This window comes from Pezoporus wallicus, unplaced genomic scaffold (genome assembly GCF_028554395.1).
Source record: "Pezoporus wallicus isolate ANWC-B61680 ecotype Strahan unplaced genomic scaffold, APGP_CSIRO_Pwel_v1 contig_2384, whole genome shotgun sequence".
Lineage (NCBI taxonomy): Eukaryota > Metazoa > Chordata > Aves > Psittaciformes > Psittacidae > Pezoporus > Pezoporus wallicus.
Genome location: NW_026640488.1, coordinates 6,129,605 through 6,154,232, shown reverse-complemented (window position 1 = coordinate 6,154,232; position 24,628 = coordinate 6,129,605). Strand labels below are relative to the sequence as shown.

Genomic DNA, 24,628 nt, shown 5'->3' with positions numbered 1-24,628 from the left:
ACTGGCTTTCCTTTCCTGAAATGCCCTCAGCAAACTGCCTTCCCCACAGAAAACAATTAGAGATGAACAGTAGGGCATCCAGGCCATTTGGAGCTCATCCAATACAGCCACACATGCACACATGTAGAAGTGGGAACTCACTATACATACATTTTACTCAGTCACATACATTTTAATGTTAGCTACATCAGAGATGACAACAAAATATTTATCTGAAAGCTGTCACCATATGTAATGAAGAGAAATAGGTATTTCTGCTCCGTATGTTTTGTAAGCTGTAGTCATTCCTGGAGAAGTAATAAATTGCTGAGTTATTTAAGCAGTGCATGCAGCTTAAGGCTGAAGCAATTATTTATGCATTTGTAATAGCATTACACACAGGATTATGAGTTAAGTGGTTAACAGATGGAGGGACAGAAATTTCCAAGTTCTTTTTTTTTTTAAATACCTAGATTATTCCTTCTTCACTAGCCCAAAAGGCATTTGCAAAGAGAAAATTACATACCTCTGGCCAAGGTTTATAAACTTGCACTTCAATTTACTACACTGTTTACAAGATACATGGGATAAATATCAGGAGACTGCAGTTACCTGAGGACTTCATGCAAGTATGTTCTCACTTCTGTTTTTTCAGCACCTTGAGTTACATTGTTTGTGCTGATTCAATGGCAAAATTCATATTGCTTCTGCTGAGAACAAGAGGGGAACCAGTGTTAACAATAATGGGGTGGCCTAAATCCCACATATATGTTTCCCTATTAATACAGTGCATTTATCTATTCTAGAAAAAAATATTTACAGAAGGATTTTCCTCTAATTTCATGGATGATCTCTGGGAGTGACTCACAACTCTAATTTGTGTCTACAGAACAAACAGTAAAATTGTTTCATTGTCTAGATTAGAATTAACACACAAAACCCACAATACTACAAAACAATTTATGCAAGATTGGTGATTTCTAACCAACTCCATTTTATAAAACAATAAATGTCCACTAGCAAAAGAATGTCTAAAAGCAAGTGTTTGGAAGATGCAAGTATTATTTCTTGGAATCTGACTGTAAGTCAATAGCGGGTCTTTCTTCATCTATTTGGCTTATTTATGTCATGGTATTGGTATTGAAATGCTAGCCCCAGTTTGCAAGGATGTCTTTTTTTTTTGTTGTCTGACTTTACAATAGCTATAATAATGGTCAAGAAAATATGCCTGGAATCACAGTATCAGTCATGATGTCCAGCCACTGCTCAGGTACCTAACTGCAGGCCTAACAGGAAAATAGACTACGTTCAAGAAGAAAACCAAATGCAAAGATCAGAGCAACAGTCCAAGGCAGCATGCTGTCCTCCTCAAGTTTTCTCTTTCCAACCCAATTTACTTTCAACCTCATAAGGCTTGAGAAATGAAAATGATTGGTAGTTTTGATGGACTCTTGAGTCCTGACTGATGGCCACCTCTCGCTATAAAAAAGCACCAAGACTTGTAGCCTTCTGAACATAAATAAAGAATGTATTAGATTGCAACTTTGTAGTGGCTTTGCCAATCTGGGCTGGCTAATCTTGGTTGCAGTTATGGTGTGTTTATGGCCATAGTCTGTGAAGATGACCTAGCTGAAAGTCTTATGCACAGTGATACTCGATTTTTTTGTCATATATATGTAAACTGAGCATTACACTTACATATGCTTCCTAAAAAAAATTTCCTCGGGGACTGGATCCTGCCAATTTCATATATGGAGCCTGCCGATCAGCATATACGAACATATATTACTTAGTTGCCTTCACTAATTCCTTTGGTATCGTCCAGCTACAACAAATAATAAATTACAGTTGTAAGAACAAGGTTCTGAAGACACATGTGTCATTTACATGCCAAAGATATCTCTTGCGCCTTGCTTCAAAATGATACAAAATACAAGCCTCTTTACTAAATATTTGCTCATTGACTTGTATCAGTGTGGGGAATACAATAAACATTGTCTGATTGCCAAGGCACTGCACGTACAGTGCAGCCCCAGGAAGATGGGCTCTTGCGGAAGAGCTGATAGGGAGCACTTGTGTCACATAACAGGAGGAGACACAGCAACCTCCAGAAATGTTGCCTCCTGAAGGATGGGTTCATGAAGCAGAGGTGTCGTGGTTTAAGCCCAGCTGGCAACCCAGAACCAAGCAGCCGTTTGCTCACTCCTCCTCCCATTCCTCCCCCCACTCCCTGAGACTTGGGGAGGAGAATTGAAAGAATGTAACTCCCATGGGTTGAGGTAAGAGCAGCCCAGTAACTAAGGTGTAACACAAACCACTACTGCTACCACCAATAATAATAATGATAAGGGAAATAACAAGGGAAGAGAATACAACTGCTCACCATCCACTGACTGATACCCAGTCCAACCCGAGCAGTGATCTAACCCTTCTGGTTAACTGCCCCCAGTTTATATAGGGGGCATGACGTGCTGTGGTATGGAATACCTCTTTGGCTAGCTTGGGTCAGGTGTCCTGTCTCTGCTTCCTGCTGGCTTCCCCTCCTCCCTGGCAGAGCATGAGACTCACAAAGTCCTTGGTCAGAGTAAATATTACTCAGCTACAACTGAAAACATCAGTGTTATCAGCTCTGTTCCCAGATTGAAAGTCAAAACCACAGCACTGTGCCAGCTACTAAGACTGAGAAAAATGACTGCTACTGCTGAACCCAGGACAAGAGGAAAAGATGAGAATGAAAAAGCTAATGCAGAAATTTGGGGATTTCAGGATGAACCACCTTATTTGCAGGTCACTGAGTTAATCTGAGGAAGGATGCAGGAACTTGAAGTAAGTTGGCGAAATCTTTTCTTACTTGAAGTAAGCTGGCCAAATAATATTGCATGCCACAGTTTTGCAGAACATGAAGGTGGTAGGAACACTTGTATTCTCTTTCAGGGGCAGCATGTCAAAGGAGCAATTCTTGTTAGCAGATTGCAGTGGTAGGGAGAATTGTGTAGACTTTCATTACAGAAATGACTTGGCTGCTTTGCAAAGGCAGTGACTGAGTTTTTACACTCTGAGAGCAATCTGCAGCTGAAATAAGAGCAACAGCTGTTGGTGTATTAATATGTGTTCTTTATGGCAGATCTGCAATTGCAATCATCAATCCCATCCAAAGGAAAATAATCTTAATTAGATCTTAATCATCCTGTTTACCAGTCTGAGACCTCTCTTCCTTATTTTCACCTTGCCTAGGTGTAAAGCCAAAAAGCAAAAGCAGTTTCTGGGAGCAATTTTCCTTTAATGAGTGGTAGTGCAGGATGCTTTGAGGTATCAAAGCAGGGACCATACTAGAAAGAGTTGGAGAGCACTTCACTAGGATGGCAAGAGCTACTTGCCTAAGGATGGAGCAACAGCATAGCAGGTTTGTGCAGATATGTGCACTGAAGTTCTTGATACTTTCAGAATGAGGAAAACTCTTGAACAGCTTAAACCTTGCTTTGCATCATTATTTTTTCTTGGCAAGACTTTTCTCCCCTCTCTTGCTGCCTCCAAACAGAACATCTAGTCAGAACACTAAGTTGTGTGTGTTTGTTCATCTTATGGTCAGGAAGAAAATCATCATCTGTCTTCCCACCCTGCCCCTGTGTAAACATTGGCCAAGGTTGCTGTTTTGTGTGTAAGTGTAAACAGATGTTTAACTCAGTAACTGGTGTCCTTGTGTCTTATAATTGATTTGCCTCTTCCTGTGGGGATGTGATTCATGATAGCCTCTCTCTCTTCCTTTTGTATTCATCCAAATACATCAGAACAGAAGCAGCCCATAGGCCATGGTGAGCAGTGTTGAAGACCCCCTTCTTGCAGTCATTAAAGCCCAAAAAACAAGGTGGAAATTACATTAAAATGAAGGTTAATCAATTTGAGGCCTTACCATATTCCTCACCAGAAGAAAAGGGAGTCATTTCTCTCAAGTAGGAATGTGGTGACAAAAATGCCTCTTTCAACGCTGGGCACCAACCCCGTAATGTCATCCTGCATAGAAAGGAGTATATTTTCACACTGGACTAACAATACCTGGAAAGCAGCAAAAAACATGCTCCACCAACTACTTTCAGTGATAGTAAATCACAACTCATTAGTACAACTTCATTCTCCCAGGACATTAAAGCAAATATAGGTAAGATAAAATCCTAAATCCCTCTGGACATTAAAATTCCTTATCTTGTAGCATAATGCCCAGGTCAGTGGCCTGGATCACAAAAATTATGCTGTTGGGTTTTACTTTATTTTGGTAAAGGCTTTTGACTAATTTCCTACATGAATTCAGCTGCACATCTATTAACCCAGGTAGAAGATTCAATCTCCTGCAAATAGTTTTCACATGTGAGATACAACTGTTTGGGTCCTTACTGTATGGCCATTCAAATCGCTTCCATCACTGGGACATGACTTTCTCCTTACTTCCAAATGCACTACTGCAGATGTTGATTTAGAGGAGGGGTAGGAGTATGTATCTTCTACTTCCTTCCCTGACAGGTTGCTGAGACTCAAGGATGGCTATAGCATAGAAGTATCTGATTTGCATATGGTCCAGATGCAGAAAGGCAGCAAGAAACTAACGGAACACACTGTAGCCAAAGCACAAAACATCTCTCTTCATTTTGTCTTTGTATGGCCCCAGCCCAGTGCAGAGAAAAAAAGAAGGGGACCTCAAGGCTGCATCAACCCCATTCACTTCTTGCATCCAGCATAATACAGGTATTGCTTCATTTCTCTCTCTCTCAAAAAAAAAAAAAGTAATTCCAGCAGGATAGCCAGCAAACAAAAGTGAACAAGGAAAAAGTCCAACCCATTGTAACTCCGTAGTGACAACTTCTCCCTTTCCCATTGATGATGGCAGACTTTAAACAACCCTTCCACCTCAGTCTTACTCTTTCACATCACTGATGCCCCAAGACCACTTCAGCACACTGTATGCATGTAGCCAATGGCACTCATTTAAACACTTAAGAAATCATAAGGGAATGGGATAGAGGAGGTGAATATTTCCTCTAAAACAAAAGGAAGAAGATTATTGTCTCATTTAAGAATATATCATACTTTTGTCCTGGGTTCAGCAGTAGCAGTCATTTTTCTCCTTCTTGGTAGCTGGTGCAGTGCTGTGTTTTGACTTTCAGCCTGGGAACAGAGCCGATAACAATGATGTTTTGGTTTGGCCAAGGACTTTGTGAGCCTCATGCTCTGCCACAGAGGAGGGGAAGCCGGGAGGAAGCAGAGACAGGACACCTGACCCAAACTGACCAAAGAGGTATTCCATACCACAGCACGTCATGCCCAGGATGTAACTGGGAGTTACCTGGAAGGGCTGGGAGACTGCAGGGTTGGAGGAGGTATCGGTGGGTGCTTGGTCTGCTGGGGGGGGGAGTTATCAGTTGGCTGGTGGTGAGGTGATGTATTCTTTCCCCTTGTTATTTCCTTTATCATTATTATTATTGGTGGTAGCAGTAGTGATTTGTGTTATACCTTAGTTACTAAACTGTTCTTATCTCAACCCGTGGGAGTTGCATTCTTTTCGATTCTCCTCTCTGTCCCCCTGGGAGCAGGGGGAGAGCAAGAAGGGGGGGAAGTGAGTGAACAAGCTGTCTGGCTGGGTTTAAACCACAACAACTTTGAATCTACTTATGTATTCGTAAGTGCTTCCTGCAAATGACTTGCCATCTCCTTCCTTTAGAATTTAAAGGCTATACTAAATTTCAGAGATGTCTTATACTGGCTTTGATCTGGGTGTTAAAAATAAGTAGATAAATGGTGCTAAAGTCTTTTAATTCCAGAAGGATGTTGGGTGATAAACTGTAAGGGTCAAATTCTGACCTGTACAAACCCAGAGCAGAACTCCATTACTTCAGCTGTACAGAGAACTAAAGAGACCTGATTTCCTAGTGGTCCCAAGAGACACAATGATTGACAGGCAGATAAATAAGGAACTAGAGTTCTAAGAAATATGGACTATCTTTGAATTTAAAGGAAATGAGAAAAACAGAAGGGCGTTTTGCAGTCCAAGTGGTGCTCAAGCTTAAGAATAAAAGGCATAATAGTAATAAATCTTCAGATTAAAAGAATATTTATGACAGTTTAAATTACTAAATCATAGCGTCCTCCAAATTCAGATTAGAAAAGACTGCTTTTCTTCCTTGAAAACTGATTTAAGTAAACTTTGAGAAAAGACAGATTGACTGCCAGTAAGCGAAAGGTTTCATTATTTCTTCTGATAATACTAATGGATAACTTGTATTTTGGGGAAAAAAAAAAAAAAAGAAGTTTATTGATAGGCTTAAACATAGAAAATCAAAGGAAATATTCCCAAAATTTTGCCTGCTAGGAAATAAAATAAAACAAAATCCTCCCCAAAACTACACAACTGCTTGTTAATTCATTTAGATTACTCTGCACACGTACAAACACAATTATTTTTCCTTCTGATAACATCTTTAAAGACAATGTGGAGTGATAAGAAAGCTCATAAAGCAGTTTCTTGTTAGGTATTTCTTTAAGTAAATTCCAAAGAAAAGCTACTGTTGACTTCTTTTATGGTAAATATGACACACATGGAAATCCTACAGAAGGCACCGTTGCATTTCTTACTGCCATAGGCACCCCAATGATTGCATTGTCCCATTTGTATATGTGACTATTTTTAGAGAAGATTTTTTTCTGAAGGAATGGCAAAAAAAATCAAATTTCCACATGATCTTTGGGTTCATTATATTACATAAAGAAGTAAAAATATTTTAGCACAAAATTTTTTACATCTTTGTTATTTATATGTTTGAAACACAAGGTAACAGGTTATTTAAAGTAACAATGACTTTACTTGTAGGAACAATTATTTTCCAGTTTTAATTAATGGCCCAATATTATCCCTTATTTGAGTTTTTGTCACATTACAGGCAATTTGGATAGGATTCTAGGATGTAAAACAGACCCTGGAAAAACAGAAACTGTGGATATGGCCATTAGGCCCTGCTATGGTATACAGCAATAAAGTTACTGTAGAAATCCCATGCTCATTAATAGCAATCATCAGCTCTTTAAATCAGACTAAAGCTTACCCATGTTGGTCACATGATCCCAAATGAATGATACATAGTCCTGGCACAGACCATGAGAAGAGTACAGTAGTCTGTAGACTTTGTCCAATAAGGCAGAAAGAACTAAATCCATTCTGTGAACAAAAATGTAATGATAAAGTTTGTTTTAGGTCAGACAGGTCTTGCCATTCATCCACCAATCTAAGCCAAAAGGTGTTAGGAAAAGGTGATAGACAATGATCATCTGGTCAGAAAAATGGGGAAAAGAACAACATTCCTGCCATTTAAAGAAACTTCAATGAAATGCTTTTCCTTCTATAAATGTCACTGCACCTTTTGTGGTGTGCCTAGCCACAACAACCATTTCCATCTCCAGTTACCCTGAAGCATTTCTTTGGTGCCGAGTTTCATAATTATTACTTATGACCTGACTTTATCAATCCTCCAGCACTGAATGTATTCTTTTCAACAGTCAGTCTCTTCCACAGAGCCATAGAGATTCACATCATTTGAAGATGATGCATTCTGTCATCTTCCTATTCATGATAAAACTGCTCTGCTTCCTCGTTTGCATGTAGATCCAGACAAAGCAATAAAACATTGTCATGGTTTAACCCCAGCCAGCAACTAAGCCCCGCACAGCCACCCACTCCCCCTGCTGTAGTGGGATGGGGAGAGAATCAGAAGGGTGAGAGTGAAAAAACTCATGGGTTGAGATGAAAAGAGGTTAATAGATAAAGCAAAAGCCACGTGCTCAAGTGCACAAGGGATTCATTCACTATTTCCCATGGGCAGGCAGGTGTTCAACCATTCCCAGGAAAGCAGAGCTCCATCACGCATAGTGGCTACTTGGGAAGACAAATGCCAACGCTCTGGATGTTCCCCCATTCCTTGTTCTTTTCCCAGCTTCATAAGCTAAACATAACGCCATATGGTTTGGAGCATCCCTTTGGTCAGCTAGCATCAGCTGTCCCATCTTTGTTCCCTCCAGCTTCTTGATCCCCAGACTATTCACTGGTGGGGTGGGGTGAGAAGCAGAAAAGGCCTTGACTCTGTGTAAGCACAGAAACCCTGTGAAAAGCCTCTTTTTAATCCTGTTCTTTATTTCATTTTTGCTTCTTTCTAGTCATTCTCTGATCAAAGACTCCACACATCAAAGTACATTGTTTGATTCATCAGTTTGCCCAGAAAAATGTTTGTCTCAGTGGAGACTCCCTTTGGCCCAAACGTGTTCTATTTAAATGAGTAATGTTTAATATATACAAAATTTCTGTCACTAATGTGGAGGTAGGAACTCCTTCTGCTCAAAAAGCATGAAAGCATAACTCCGTAGAGAAAATGGAAAATCTCCATTTTCTAAACAGTCTACATTTTCAGAAACATAAAAGAGTTTTCAGAATTAAACTGAAGTAAACAACTGACAAAGTCAAAAGCTGCCCCACAGAAATTTCTTTAACACATTAACATATAATTAACAATAATATATTAATGTTAACATCACTGTAGTCAGGTTAAATTACCCATTAAATTCAACAGGGGACAGGCTGGCATGCTTACAACATGTTGCACTGGTTGAATGAATCTAAACCAATTTTTTTTTTTGTGTGTGTGTATGTGTTGCCTTTAAATGGATTTAAAATAGCAGTTACTATAACTTCATCCATTTTAGCATAAGAAATATTCTACTTCTTCCTAATATAAACTATTAGGAAGCAGGCATGTTTTGTGTTATGTTCCAAAGCTGAATGAATTTGAGCTCTTGAACTGAAAGGTCTAGTAAAAATTGGCATCCCCCCATCTTCAAGAAAAACAGTCTCAGTTAATCTTGACCTTCAAGTCAAGGTATGATGAAAATGAGGAAGAAAGCATTGAAAGTATACTGAGGCAGGTCATACAATGGCACTCTAGCATCTTCAAATTATCTGTTTGAGCCCTTTTTTCTACAAACAAGCTCATGACTTGTTCGTCTGTGTGTACAAGGGCAGGGGTATGCTGGAGAATGAAATATTGGTGAACTACCCTCACAATGAAATATATTTGAGAGGTGTAGGAATAAAATTGAAATTTCTACATGTTAATGAAATAAGGGGAGTCAGCTAACCAGCATAAAACTCATCCAACATACCCTCTTCAAAGCACTCACAATTTATTTGAGAGTCCATAAGGAAATAATCAAAAGTAACTCATGTCATGTTACCCACTAAAATTTAGCAGAAATGAGTGTAAACAAAGTCTCCATTTCTTATGCCTACATAAGAGCAGTTAATTTCACTCAAAGAAATTTCCAGTGGGAAAGATGAAACCAAGTTAAAAAAGCATCTTGATAAATGATTTTCTGGGTGGGAATCTAATTCAGTGGAGGAATATGAAAAAATATAAAGCAAGCAATTACTATAGAGTTGGGTACAGTGTGATTCTTTTTCAGAACTATACTGTCAATGCATTTCATTATGAAGTCCTGATGTTCTTTTACCATAAATTTTGCTATGAACTCATGTCTGATTTCCACTGTATTTCTTACATATTTGAAAGTAGGAGACTGGACAACAAATTCTGAAGTATTCCTCAGGTGACTTGTATAAGAACAAAATGTTTAATATGGTGCCATAACAGGCAACTGTAGTCCTCCTTTTTGGAGAGACATCAAGCACTGAGGATGTTGGCAGTAGCGTATGTTTTTTATTTGAACACTATTTCCAGAGAGTGTTTTTTCACTTAAAACAATCCATCTTGCTTAGGATACAAACAGCTGTTCTTCATTCAACAGCTACACCCAGAAGAAGGCCTTTTAAAGGCCGCATTTGGGATACTTTCTGCAATGCTGTGAAGATCATGACCAAAAGTAAAAATACAAAAAAATAAAGGTTTTGTCTGCAGAAGCAATAACACCACCATATTCCATCACAACTTTTCATTTTCTTCTATTCTCCCTCAGCAGTTCTACTTTATAGTCTGAAAACCTTTTTAGACATTTTCAGACTCAGGAGTTCCTTACGGAGCCACCTTGTGATGATTCCAAATACATTTTAGCAGTAGAATTTTATGTTTTTTTTCCAGCTTGCTCTTGCAAGGTCATTTGTTTTCAGATTTTAGATAAAAGCAGTGAACATAAGAGATGGAATGTACACTCTACTCAAGGAAAAGAGGCCTTTTCACATATATAACCTCACTTCTAACAAATCTCTTTCTTAGCACTTGACTTCCACTCAGTAGTCCACAGTATAAAGTAAACAAATTTATTCCAACTTACAGTTTTAAATATATTCCTTATTGTTTTCACTGATGCTTACCAAATACACACCAAAACTAGGACACACTAACCAATCCAAGATCCTTAGATGGAAATCAGCAACCGCAAGGATTGCCAGTTATCTTTTCAAGGGGGAAGCTAATCACATTGCCTGCCTAACAGTCTATTCAGGAAAGGAGTTCCTAAGGCCAAGGACCTTCCAACACGAGGCAGGGAGAAGATGCATGGATGGCTTAACCTGTGGCATACATGGAAGGCCTTCTGCATGCCAATCTGGTTGTAGGTGGTTCAGGCTCCCAGAGACTGTTACAGCTGCCTGCTATGGTACCTCTGGCCCATCCTCCTTTTGTCCCTATCCCCAGAGTCTGAAAACAACATAGGCACAGTATGGACCACAGCATCCACCAGGCAGAGCAAAACCCATGTTCTTACTCTGCTATGTTTACTATATAATTTTTATGCAGAGTCTCTTTAGGGGCACAAACTCATGATCTTGACAAGTATAGCCTGGGATTTTTATAGATAATATATCCATTTTATAGATTTTTTTTTAGGAATTCTATAGATAATATACCCTAACAAATACTCCATAGCATTTCAAAGGAGTATTCACTTCTCATTACCTCTTAACTTGATGAAATGTACACCTATAACACTAACTGATACATACTATGTATTTCTTTTTTTTTGTGAATTCTGAACAGCTGTAATATGGATGAATTCCAGAGTAAAATCAGCCTATGGACAAGTTATTGATTGACCATTTAGTTTCTTAATTGCCATTTTGTGCAAAATCTACAAACAAGAACTAGGAAATTCTTGTATCTTCCCTGATGTATATTCCAACTATATTTGCAAATATATATATTTAGTATTCTGCACTTACTGTGCCATTCATTTCGCTAAAAATCTGTTTACTTCTGTAAATAATGATGTGATTCACAGTCTTTCCTGGTATTGGTTTGGCAGAACTAGGAATGAGAGGCCACTGAGTTTGACTTTCCAAAATTATTTAGAGCAAAAATAGTGCTTCTAATAAAGTAAAGCAAAATCAAAGTCATTCAGTTTGGCTTTTATTCATAATGCTCTTTTCATTAGAATAAATACTTTCACTAGGTTTTCTGAAACTTTCTTCTAGGTATTATGGCACACCAAAATTATATTACCTAAAATCTGACCTTTAACTTTTCCTCCCCATACCCTAGAATATAGCATTTAATTCACTTCCATTTGCAAGTCTCATATATATTCTTAATTTTAATTAAAGAATAATTCTAAAAACAAGTATGGAAGGTTTCTTTTACTTCTGAAAAGCATTAGATCTCAATAAAGACTTGCACCTTGAAACCATTGTGTTTCATGACTGATAGATAACATGTATGCCACGAAATCTTTGCCACCTGTTTTACTATATTAAAATTAGCACCCAAAGCATCTTCAAATGTGAAATATTGGTTATTTAGAAAAGTTTGCAATATCCAAGTCCAAGATTCTATGGACAGCAAAATTAGCAAAACTAAAATTTAATGGTGTAGTAAAATTACAAATAAATTGTTAAGAGAATAGTATCACTAATTTTGAAATATTTTTAAAGATAAAACTACCGTGGAAAAAATGTTGTTTTCAATTGGAGAATAGCACATTCTTAACAACATATTGAATTGTGACTAGGGTATTTGATACCTTATAGTATTTAGTTTGTATCATCTCAACTCAAATATTTTATCAAGTTAAACATTTCACAGACGACTTCAGAAGAGGACAAAAGTATTGTGAGACATTCTCATCCCAATTTTCATTGTGCCTATACATAAACAAAGTACAAACATGCCCTTTGCAATAGAGAATTCATAAGCCAGATTTTCTGTAAACAAAATTAAGAGTTGCCTCTCCCTCCCTGCCTGCCTGCCTCCCTCATCGTCAACAGGCATTATGGAAAGTTACCGCACACTAAGTTCATTTAGCTGTCACTATATTTCCAAAATGCTAAGATCCTTTTTTATAGGGTTTTTAAAGAAAAAAAAAGTAAAAATACTTTCAATGATACAACTGAACAGCCCATTCTTTAAATAGTTATAAGCACAGACTAACACTAAAATATTTTTATGCTCCTACAAGTCAAACTAACCGAGAAAATGAAGGATTGATTTGTCTTTTCTAAAATGTGCATTTTAAGAAATAATGTGTCAATGATGCAGCAATCTTAAGAAAAATTCACATTGAAAGGTCAAAAATTGACTTACTATCATGATTATCTAGAAATATTCCAAAAGTTTTATTCATGTCTTCAGTATTTGAATGCATTTGCTGATATCATAACACTGAGAATGACAATGTTATTATGACAATAGGTGATATTCTTACCTCTATATGGCCTTCCTATATAGCACAGCAAATGCTATTGATTATACCAATGAAAATTGTTTGTGTTTTGATCATCCAAAGACATAGCAACAATATTAAAAAGAGAAGCATATAATATCCCAAGATGTCTCAAAGAAATCAGCTTTTGACCATCCAGGTCTTCAGAACATCATCTTAATAAAGGCATCTCAACAACTGTCAGCACTGCTTGTGTACTAAGATTCTACTTTAGAATTTTGACTAGAAATATCTAGGTTGTAGGATATTGTAGGTTATTACTATTTTCTTTCTATTGCAATAGAAGTGCTTTTGTCTTCACTAGCTTCAGGTCTTTTAATTAAAGAAGTGTATTATTATTACTATTAAATTTATTAGTCAGATAGCAAATTTTTTGCACATATTTGAGCACAGAGTTTCATAACTGAAAGGCACCTTTGAGTATTGCACTTACTCCATTAAGTAACATTCTGTATACAGTATAGTTCCTGGTATTTGGGAGATGAACTATCACCCCTGGGAAACTATTCTGTCTCTAACACTGAAAAGGTCTCCTGACACTCAGCTTAAATATTGTATTGTTCAAATTAATTCTTTTACTCCTATATATATTCTTGTAACATGCCTTTCACAATTTCACTCTCTTCTGTGGGAATCACATGCTGTGTGAGAGCCAAATATCCTTTTCCTTTTTCCTCTTCCACTGTAACTTCCCTTCATTGCGTTTCATTGTGTGACCACTTACCTGATATGTATGTAGAAAGCACTAATACTAGCATTACCATGGATGGAGATAAAGGTCATTGAACATGCTCTAAAAGACTTTACAGTCCATGTGATTATTGGTGTTACATGTATTTCAGAAATTGCTATCACATGGTTAACTAAGTCTAACTTACATGCATAAAGTAAATGATCCTTTCCAGGAGTCCGAATAACACAGAAAGAATTACTGTATCTGAAAGTCACTGAAGGAAAAAAAAAGAAATTGTTTTTTATATATATATGTATATATATGTCAGATCACTTAACCTTGGATTAGCACGAGATTTGATAGGTTACATGTAAAATACATGAAAGAAAACAATTGTAAAGGTGGGATCAAAACCAAAGACCAAAGAAAGACCAAAGTTTTGCCAATGTTTTCTTTCACTGGCCACACAACACACTATTTTTACAGCTGCTACAGCTTGCTTCCTTTGTGAACCCAGAGTGAGAAACCAAGAGAAATGAGAACATTTGCTAAAAAAGAATAACTTGCAAAATGCATTTTCCTTTGTTCTTTTTGTTTTAATCAGACTTCATTCACCCTGATTCCATAAAATAACAGTATTAAGCAGCTGCTGATTCATAATCCCAGAATCATAGAATGGCTTGGGTTGGAAAGAATCTTAAAGACCATCTAGTTCCACCCCCATCCTCCCCCCCCCACCCCCCCATGGGCAGGGACATTACTATTTTGATTAGCTTAATTAGATCACAAGCAGTAACAAAATGTTGGCACAAGTATTCAGCTTAGAGCAGCAAAACTTGAGAGTGCCAGAGGGGAAAAAAACAAGCTTGTAAGAGTTATAGCCCAGTGTTACTCCCTCACGAACAGGCACTTACTCAGGATATGCAACATTAGGAACCAAAAGCAAGTCATTCCTTACATTGTCTTCAGTTCTCTGCTTGAAAAAATCACTAACCAATGTAATTAATCATCTAACTCTTCTTCAAGGTAAATGAAAGCAGTACAGCGCAAGGCGTTTTTTTAAAATATGAAGGATGCATTGAAAAATTAATATATCAGCAACAGCATTGACTTTGGAGACTGCATCTATTTATTTTCTTTTTTTAAGATTAACTGTAGCTGTATCTGTGGTATCTTTACATTTGGCTTTTCCAGACATTTTATTTGTTCTTGCTCTTCTTCCTGATCAATTACTAATTGAATCATAACAATCAATGATAAAATCAAACTATGAGCAAGTCCTTAGACAAGGCTGTGCCAGTCTGTATGATCATATATGTTAATATGATAAAACCCCTCCCCTCCTATTATTCATTTGGACCCAGTTTAAGACCTGAAGTCAAAGAAAAATTCCCCTCTGATTACTGGTCAGGACTATTTTAAGTCTGAATACTTTCCTGAAATTACATACCCATACCAGGTCCCTAAACCCTGAGATCTGTAAATTTTGGCAGAACAGGACCATTTAATTGTAAAAGAAAGTTTCAGTGTGCCTCAGCAGTGACCACGCTCTATGGTGGTGCAGCACACACCTAGAGCTCATACAGCACGCAAACTGTGAGGTCAACAACAATTTCCTCCATTATAAAAAATTAAGTTTGCCACTTGCACCCCTGGCAACATAGTGAAATTGCATAACTGATTCCCAAGTGGATAAAGCTTAAACTCAATTATCTGATTTTTTTTCTGGGGTTCAAAAGCAATCTGCTTTAAATGAAAACATAATGCTGCAATACCACGTTAAGGACCTGATCTGGCTCTTACCCATGCTTAGGTCAACTCACTGTTTCATAGGTCTCAGAGCCAGGCAAGATTACTCAAATATGTTGCAAATTATAACAAAGGGCCAGCAAAGAACAGAGTATCTGCTGTGTGCACCTACCTTTCTTTATCCCCTCCAGCTAGACCTTCACAGCTCTTATGTAAGGCAACCATTTTAAGTGAATTTCACTGATGATTTTTATTCCTTTTTTTTTTCCTCTTTTCTTTTTGTTTAAGGAATGATGTGCACAAACATATCTTCCCTCTTATCTAAGCATGGTATTGATCACATAACTTTCTATGCTACGGACTTAAGCTCTTCATTAGCCAGTCAGCCACAGAGATCCAGCATAATTATATCCAGAGATCCTTATATTCCTTAACAATTTATGCTAATTTATGTTGAATTTCACATTAAATAATATTAGCACAAAAGAAAAGTTTGTCATGTTACAGGAAAATTAATTTAAATCCAGCACCTTGCCCACAGTCAAGAAAGTTTGTCTCAAATAGGAAGCAGAATGAGTATCGTCTTCACCTTTCTAAGAGTGTTGCCAGTAAATGCATTGTAACTAGGTCTCAAAGCTGGATCTCCAGCTCACTGGATTTTGTGTCATGTTTTGTTGACTACTTGACAGGCAAGATCTTCATGTCATGAACAAACTTCTCCATTTCAAAGATATCCTTGGCATAACCCACATTGAAAAAATCATTTATGCTGATGAAATTGTGAAAGCATTTTTTTCTTATTGCCAGGCTATTTATAAGACATACTGCTATTAAATGACTTCATTGAATATGTCATTTTCTCTACATCTGGAAAAACTTCCTAGAACTTGGAAATACCTATAGTTTTAGTGGCATCTGGTAGCACCACGAGGCATTAACTAAGATCATGGACAATGCAAAGAAATTATCTATGTGGTCCATTTATCATCAAGATAAACATTAAGAACACCTTTCTAATTTTCACCACTCGAGCATATGTGCTCAACAAAGGAATAACCAACTGGAGAAATAAAATCAAACTTTGCATTCAAAGTTAAAGCAACTCTCTTTTGATTTCTACATATTCCATATGAAACAATCCCTGACATATTGTGCTCAAAAGCAATATTTTGATATCACCACAAAGAACCACCTTTCACAGAGCCTTGGAAATACACTATATGGTGTTCTTGGCCTGTCTAACTTTCTTCACCAACTACTCCAGTTGCAATATTTAGCATAGGGCAGTAGGATTTAAACAGGAGCCTGTATGAATCAAAAAGAAAAACAACCACCTTCAAGAAAATAAAAAATCTTGGCTCAGCTCTATGATTGTTAAAGCAAACCTAGGGGGGAATAAAAAGTCAAATGCAGAGAAAAGGGAGACTTAAAATATTTTGTTTAGCAAATGGCAGATAATATTAGGAGGAGACTGAAGCAGAAAAGTGGAAAAAAAAGATTACATGGAAACATGCCCTTCCTCCCAGCCTCAGACTTTCCCAACTCCCGTTAATTATCCATGCCAGGGAGACACTGCTTCTGCTGCTGCCTGCTTTTCCTCTCAGAAATTTGAGCACTGGAATTTCGTGCAGCTGATAAATTATGTATCAAGTTTTAGAATACTTCTTTTTTTCTTTTTAACTATAGTAATATTTCTGCCTGAATTTTGTCTTAAAAGACCTTGGAGAAAATGTTTGCAGTTAACTTCTTGTGTAAAACCCCTGAAAAATAAACCAAACAAAAATACAGTGGAGCAGCATTACAAAAATACACAAATTATTCACATTTTGAACTTCACTCACATACGCTTTCTGGGAAGGAAAAAGGTAATCAACGAGCAGCAACAGTGCTGTTAAAACAACCAAAGACACCTATATAGACATTTGGGTTTTATTTTTATATAAAAAAAGTCAGATTTATTAGTGCCAATGTATGTTCATAGTAAGGAAACAGAAACTAAGCTAATCTGAGTAGCAACTTACATCAAAGGATATCAAAATAATATTTCTCGTAAGTGAAACATAATACGTTTAAACTTGATTCTTGCCAACTAGAAGTCCTCGTTATCTGTCTATGAAGCCTTTAAAGAAAAGTTGCTACAGTCAAACAGGGTCCTGACAGAACTTGGCACATAAAGAAACAATTCCATTTTCACCCATACAATACCTTTCACTCCCCTGGAGCACTCATTCATACAATACTTACATAATGCATATACATTATGACTAAAGCCATGTCTGGCCTAAACACATAGAATATCTCAGTTCTAAACGTAACATATCTCTACATCAAAAGCAGGTCACTGTATTTACAGCAGATGATCTCGCTCTGCAGATGGGGCTTTCACTTGAGGATCCTTTTGTTAGTGTACACTAAGATGTCCAAGTCGTCAACATATTTATCAAATTAGAGGTGTATCTACAGGAAGATCTGTCTGACCGTGTGCGAGGATTCTAAGGCAATAGTAGTAGTTGTTCCACAGGACTAGTGCTGCCGTTGCAACTCACTCTCCGTTGGAGCAGTAAAACCTTCCTTCTCCAGATGCAGCCAGGCATAGTGAGACATTCATGATCTGCAAGCTGTTGGCTCAAAAGTCTAAAACTTCTTGGGTTTGTTTTTAGTGTTCATGGAATAGCACCATAGGAATTCACTCAATAACAAAGAAATCCTGGGTCTGTTATTTTGATTTGCTCTTTTCACCATCACAGATACTCTTACTCCCAGAGAAAAAAAACAACTCTTTGGGAAACCTCCCTCTTGGATACCACTGCAGCTTCATTTCTGCGTAGCCAAACCAGATAATTAGCTCATTCACAAAAGAGGTCCAAAGAAACAAAGCTTAGTAGTGGCTCCAAATGTACTGTTGAAAACAAATTCAGTAGGAGGAGTTTCATATGATCCTTGACTATTTCTGTTTCTCATGGATACAGATTTTGATTCAGGACAGGTTTTCATCTTAGTCTTTCTATGTTCAGTGCAAAATAAGAGCACATCATCAGAGATAGCTTACTTAACTCGTAAACCAAACATTTTATAGATGCTTACACTGTTCAAATTCAGTCAACTAGCGATTGGTCAACTAGTGACCGATGTAACAGTTCAGACTTCTCAGCCATTAGTAAAACAAAATACTCTAAAGATCAGTTACGTTTCAGAAGTAGGATTTTCCAGTTTCAAAACACTGTTAACCTGATATGACAGATGAATTTGTAAAAAATACAGAATAATGTAGGAAGACCTTCCCATTTCTTATCTTCTTTCAAGTCCTTGTACACACCATATGCAGGATATAAAGTCAAAGCAACTAGATATAAGGACAGTATTTTGATTGTGTGACCTGAAAGAGCTTTTTTTTTTTTTTTTTCTTCCTGGACACCATACAATTGTCAGAAGGAAGAACGGTCTGAAGGGTCACTTCCCCTGAATGCAACTGATTGAATCTGCACGCATCTATGACAAACGTCAAACCACGAACAAAAGCTCTTCTATTCTCCCTGCATGCAAAGTCCTTTTGCAAGCTTTGCAGCAACAGTCAAGTATGGAGCCTTCACATCATCATCTTGACTATTTCTCCGGTATAGCTGATTTTCTTTTTCAATTTTAGTTCAGTCTCTGGTCGCCGTTTCAACTGAACTCATATAAAACATCTGTGCTAATAACTGCAGTTTAAAAAAAAAGACACACCTTTGTTCCTTTTCACTGTGCGTTCTTTCTTTCTCACTCTCCTTTTCTGGCTCAGAGGTTCTTGTGTTATTTTTTGGTGTGCACACTGCCTGGATATTTTATACTTCTGTATCGTATATGAAATCCTTTCTTGTTGATTGTATCATCCGTGTGAAAGTGAAGTAAAAGAGCTTCTCCTGCTGAATAGATTTCTTCTGGTGGCTAAAATAAATGAAGAAACAAATAAGTTATCTGTCCACTCTGTATTTATCCCCCTCATTCACTTGTTTTTTTTTTCTTATGGCTATTTCTCTTTTCCTGTTATGCCTTGTCATATAATTCCATCGGGTCTCATACGGTGCCACCTGACATGATCAGACAAAATACATCTATGTCATTCAGCTTCCAATTATAAGCTAGGAAATTTTGAGGCAGACTGAAGAAATGACAACCTAAACTCCTAAAAGCTGGAGGCCAGTTTAAATCACAATGCTTGAATTTTTATCTGCTGGCAGAAGTTTTGAAATTCCCTGTTATTGTAACTTTTTTGCTTTTATATAAATGTGCACTCTTTCAATCTTGAGCTCTGGGCCCAAAAAGCATCTTTTCACACAATCTAAATAAACATGTGATTTAACTTTCCGAATCTGATTTAACTTCTTCAATTTGTATGAAGCATCTCCACAGTCTTTTCTCATGATACAAAGAAAACAAAGCTCCTTGTTCTTTTGTCCTTCCCAGATGATCTCTATAATTACTGCTGGAGTCACGTAAGTGACTGAGCAGGACCATGCACAATATTCTAAATTTAGATAAGCAACAGACTCCAGTACTTATTTTCCATCTTATTCTTCAAAGCACTCATGATGGCTTGGTTTATTACTGAAGCACATCAATCAGAAGTATCAGCTGAACTAGCAAGTCCTTTTTCTAAATTTGACAAGGCAGCAATATATATTGTGTGTTTTTTCCACTTCGGTTTGGATTATTTTGCTTTCAATAAGTTTTCTATTTAATTTTGTATTTCCTATGTGACCTCTGAAGCCATTCATCCATATCCTACCAGAAGCAAACCAAAACAACAACAAAACCCAACCACCACCACCCATCCACCCCCCAAAAGAAGAATTAGTTCAGCCCAAGGTTGGGCCATTCTGCAGTTTGCTGTCCTTCTACTTGAAAAATAGAGCAACTTGCAAAGTATTGTTTTGTGTAAATTAGTAGATGCTGGGCTCAGTTCTATCATTTTGCTTAGAATGTACTGCCTAAAGTTCAGTGGTAGCACCTTTTCTGCAGCACCTTTCTTGCATCTTTTAGTGTTCAAAAATGCCTTAAAAGGATATAAGCCAACTTACAGGTAACTAGCCCGAATGACTGAAATGTTTGCTCCAGCACTGTGGGTGAATCAAAAAAGTGACACATTGTTAATTAAGAGCTCCTATTGACTCATGTAGAGCCTTTTGAACCTTTTAGCTAGGCAAAGAGTATATATATGTATGAAAGTGTGCTTGCATTTCCACATGCATAAAGAATTGATGAGGACTCGTGGGATCATTGCACCAGCTTTCACAAGGCAGGCAGCCAACATAACAATGCAAGTCTAAAAGGAGAACTAGGATACATCCTTTCCAGGACTGTCACCTGGCCAATTTCCCCCATGTCTCAGAGTTAAAACAAATCAGAGTTGCATATGGAATGACAGGACTTTCTTAAGGCCCATATTAATCACATATTTTAGGAGCACTTTCTTTCCTAAAATCAGATTTAAGTAGTAGACAAGTAGATGAGTAGATATTATAAATGCTTCCCAAGCACTTCTCCCTCTGTAAAATGTGGCTTCTTCATTCAAACTGAAAGGATTTTAATGTGACAGTTTTCAACACTGGTGTGTTTCTCTTTCTGCATGGGAAAATGTATGGTAGCTATTTTTGGGTTGCTGATAAACACCCCACTGTCAGGTACCTAAAGCTTAACATAACATTACAATACTTTGGTCAAGAACTAGATAAGAATATTTATTGTTTAAAATAATTCAAGGGAATACTTGTACTATAAGCCTGCAAACTTCTATTAAAAAACCCCACCAAAACCTAAAGCAGATAATCTAGTATCTTCATTGTAAGGTACAGTTACTGAGCCTCATCCCTTCTTGACCCTTTCCTTCCTCTGCCCTGTCTTTCTTAGTCTTTTTGTTGTGGAAATAAAAAGGTTAGTACCTTGTTACTTACCCCAGATCCACAAAATCGACCAAGTCTCACAGCTGTCTTATCATGACCATCAAAGAGCTCCACATAATCGTAACCACAGTCTGCCTCTTCTTCAACCTCAAACGTCTGAAACATTAACTCAACTCGATTGCTGCGCTCTGCCACCAGTAGCCAGTCGCAGTCTGCCTGAACTGGATAGTTGTTATCGCCAAACTGAGCATGTGAGTACAGATCTTTGGGCTTGGTTTCAGCTTTCAGCCGACCACCACACTCTGAACAGAGGAGGGGGTAGAAGAAGGAATGAAAAAGCTTATTCAGTAAGAATTTGGTTTTTTTTAATAGATGCCCAGCCTTATTCAGGCTGAGTGCATTTTTATGCATCAAGCACGTCAGTCTAACAAGGTATAGAGTGAAATACTACCCAGCATGAATACAAATCCATCACTCTGAGTTTTTCCTATGTAAATTCTTTTTTACAACTAGAGGCTTGAACATATTTCTGGATTTTCAAGTGAAAGACAAAACGACAGGGAACATCAAAGTTATAAAGAATGGGGTAGGACATTCTCTGGGTAGGCACTTGAGAGATGCCTGTGACCAGCAAGTCAAGTGCTTCAGCATACTTCTGTGGTGACTTTTCCACATGGGTTAGCAACACTGTTTGCAAGTGGCGGGGGAGGATCAGCTCTAGCACACATGCAGTCTGCAATCAAGTGCAAAAGTCTTGTGTTTCATAGAAGTGTTAGCTGTAGCCATCATGTAAGCACCCTGAGAACCAGCTCTATATGAAGCTGTGTAGTTCATGGACATGAACAGGTCTTTCCTGTGCTGAGGGCCTCAGAGCTGAGCTCACTACTCCAGGTGGGACCTCAGGAAAGCAGAGTAGAGGGGGAGAATCACCTCCTTCAATCTGCTGGTCACGCACCTTTTGATGCAGCCCAGTGTATGGCTGGCTTTCTGGGCTGCAAGTGCACATTGCCGGGTCATGTTGTGCTGCATCTCATCAACCAAGAGCTTCAAGTCTTTCCTGTCCTACTTTATCCCTTTAGGATGAAGTGTTGGTTTTAGAAATTAAAAGTCAAATTTTCAAGTTCTTAAGTACTAAACTGTAGTTTCAAAAGTTGACAACCAGCCTGCACAATGTACCACTGCATTAGGATGCGTGGGACAAGCTGTGATGGGTCTGCACGCAACAGGGGCGTGCCACACAGCACCACTTGCTTAGCCCCTGATATCAGAAGTAACCTAGCTGCACCATCCATCATACTTTCCATTGCACAGCTATGTCTGCTCTGCTGTAGGTGCACTGTACGCATCTGACTGTAAATAAATATGACTGATTTGTAAAATGCTATTGATCTGATAGCTTTAGGTGAAAGACTTTTTTCTGTATCAGCTAAAGAATAAAACCCCTCTCATTTTCTGACCTTTCTAGTGGCTTTTAGGCTTCTGACAAATGTAACAGCAAATCAAACAGTATTCTCTTGACTGTTTAAGCGGCTGGACAGATGGAAAAATCTTAAATCCACACTACCTGAACGAGTGAAAAATATAATAAATTTGATTCAGCATTGCCATACCAAATGATTACAGTAATTTTGGAAGCGATGCAAGATCCTAAACTGAGTTTTATATCAGGCACTGGTAGTTCAGAGATTCAGCACTAGGGGCCACTGTAAGCCAAGCAACGTCGTGGAAATTATGTGCACGCTATGAAAATGTCCTAAGAAACCTATTAATGCAATTGCAAAATACTGTTTTCAGTTTCAGCGATTTCTGACAAAGAACAAAATTAACTGGTAAGTATGAAGGAGATTATATTGCTAAAATACTAAGTAAGTCTTCAATATTGTTTTTACTTATTCTTCTTTGGCCTGTCTTTCCTTTTTATCTCCATGGGAAAGTAATAGCTGTTTACACAAAACCCAGACTTTTGTTTATGTTAGAACAGGAAAGTAATGGAGGTGCATCACATGTCCCAGTGAAGTACTTCCATTACAGATACAATGAAAAACTACTGAATCTTTTACAAACTAATGGCATGAGTTGTAAGAAATATCTCTTTGATTATCTACATAAATATCTTCTTCTTATGGGACTTTGTTTCAAAATTTTTCAATAACTTACCTATGAGAGAGGTACAGCAAGAGAGAGAGGAGAATGAAACATCTAAAATATCAGAGAATGCTTTCTGCAATCACAGACTTTTCCTAAGGTTTCATTAGGTTTAGCTGTAACATTGTCTTATCTGTTAATTTAGACCATTCCTGTAAAAGAAATACTGAAACATCTTCCACTAAAGGACAAAGGGGAAGTTATCAGTAAAGCACATCCTGATTTTCTGACCTGTAGAGTGTGTTGCTTGGAAGCCTTTTCTTTGAACCGATGCATCAGAAACAAAGCGGAGAAACATTTTGTTTCCAGTAGCAATAAGAGGATCTGGTATCTTATTGCCACATAAACGTCCCAGAATTGGTGCTTTTTCACTTTCACCATCAAACACTTCCAAGTGGTCATAAGCACATTCTTGATGTTGTTCTATCTCAAATTCATTAAAGGTCTGAGGGGGGGGAAAAATGCAAAAAATGACTTAATGTAGTACTGTGTTTACTGTACTTACACAGTACATATGTACTGTTAGTCTGTTTCAGAATACAAAACAGATGTAGTTAAGATGACAGATTTAACATTACTGCCCCTACAAGCCTGTAGCTTTGAGTAACATACTGATTTTGAGGAAGTGGAATAAAAATCAAGACAGTGAATTTTAAGAGGGCATCGTTCTTCATATAGAAAGGGATTAGAATCTTTATAGTCAGCTAACATGCATGAAAGCCTATTAAATCTAGAATGTAGTGGCCTTTCTGTTGAATTTGCAGTTTATAGGATTGTTCCAAATTTCACAGAACATTTAAATCAGCAAAAAGCTGAAAATTATTGGTTCCTCAGATAGTTCAGGATGGATTGAGACATCTGCAAAACATAATGCACCCTCCTTTTTTTTCAATCTTACCACACACTGCAACTAAAGCCTTTGAGAATGACCTTTCCACATGAATGCTTATGCATGAAAGCTATATTTTCTAACCTATTTTCTAGATATCTATTTTTTATTACTACAATACTAACAAGATTTCAGGTTGCATCCTTCATGCTAAGATCACATTTTTGCTAGCAAAATTATTGGACAAATTACAAAATTATGTTGTTTATTAAAAGAACTTCAGCAGACTTTTTTTGCTGTCCTTAGCTCTTCCAAGAAAATTCAAATTACTGCCATAGTTTGATCACAAACTGGGGCTTGCAAACTTCACTTCATTTTGAATCTGTGATATTTCTTCTACACTTAAAAACACTTATCTTACTTGCTGTGTTCGCAAGGATTTTAAGTCTCTCAGTGCTCATGGCAGCTTGTAAGGACAAATTCAGGTCTATTAAAAATTCTAAATTGCAAGTCCTTTGCAGCAGAGCCTGGTCAGCTTACTTTTAAAAACTTTGGAATTTATAGTTCTCAAAATGTATGCCATATCCTACAGAAACCACTGACACACATACAACTAATACCTGCTTTTCAAGTACAGAAGAGTGTCTTCTGAGACTGGACTGGTATCAACAAATT

The 24,628-nt window shown here is 37.5% G+C and overlaps 1 protein-coding gene across 2 annotated transcripts in view; it reads right to left on the bottom strand.

Annotated features, from left to right (window-relative positions):
* Positions 1-17,015: 17,015 nt before the first annotated feature.
* TLL1 (tolloid like 1) overlaps positions 17,016-24,628 on the bottom strand; it is a 128,986-nt gene continuing 121,373 nt past the window's right edge. For both annotated transcript variants that reach the window (XM_057419050.1, XM_057419051.1), the window contains 3 exons: positions 23,356-23,569; positions 21,031-21,281; positions 17,016-19,024 (listed from right to left, as the gene is read on the bottom strand). In XM_057419050.1, the coding sequence (XP_057275033.1) occupies positions 18,890-19,024; positions 21,031-21,281; positions 23,356-23,569 (600 nt within the window). In that variant the 3' untranslated portion in view covers positions 17,016-18,889. The remainder of the gene's footprint in view (positions 19,025-21,030; positions 21,282-23,355; positions 23,570-24,628) is intronic.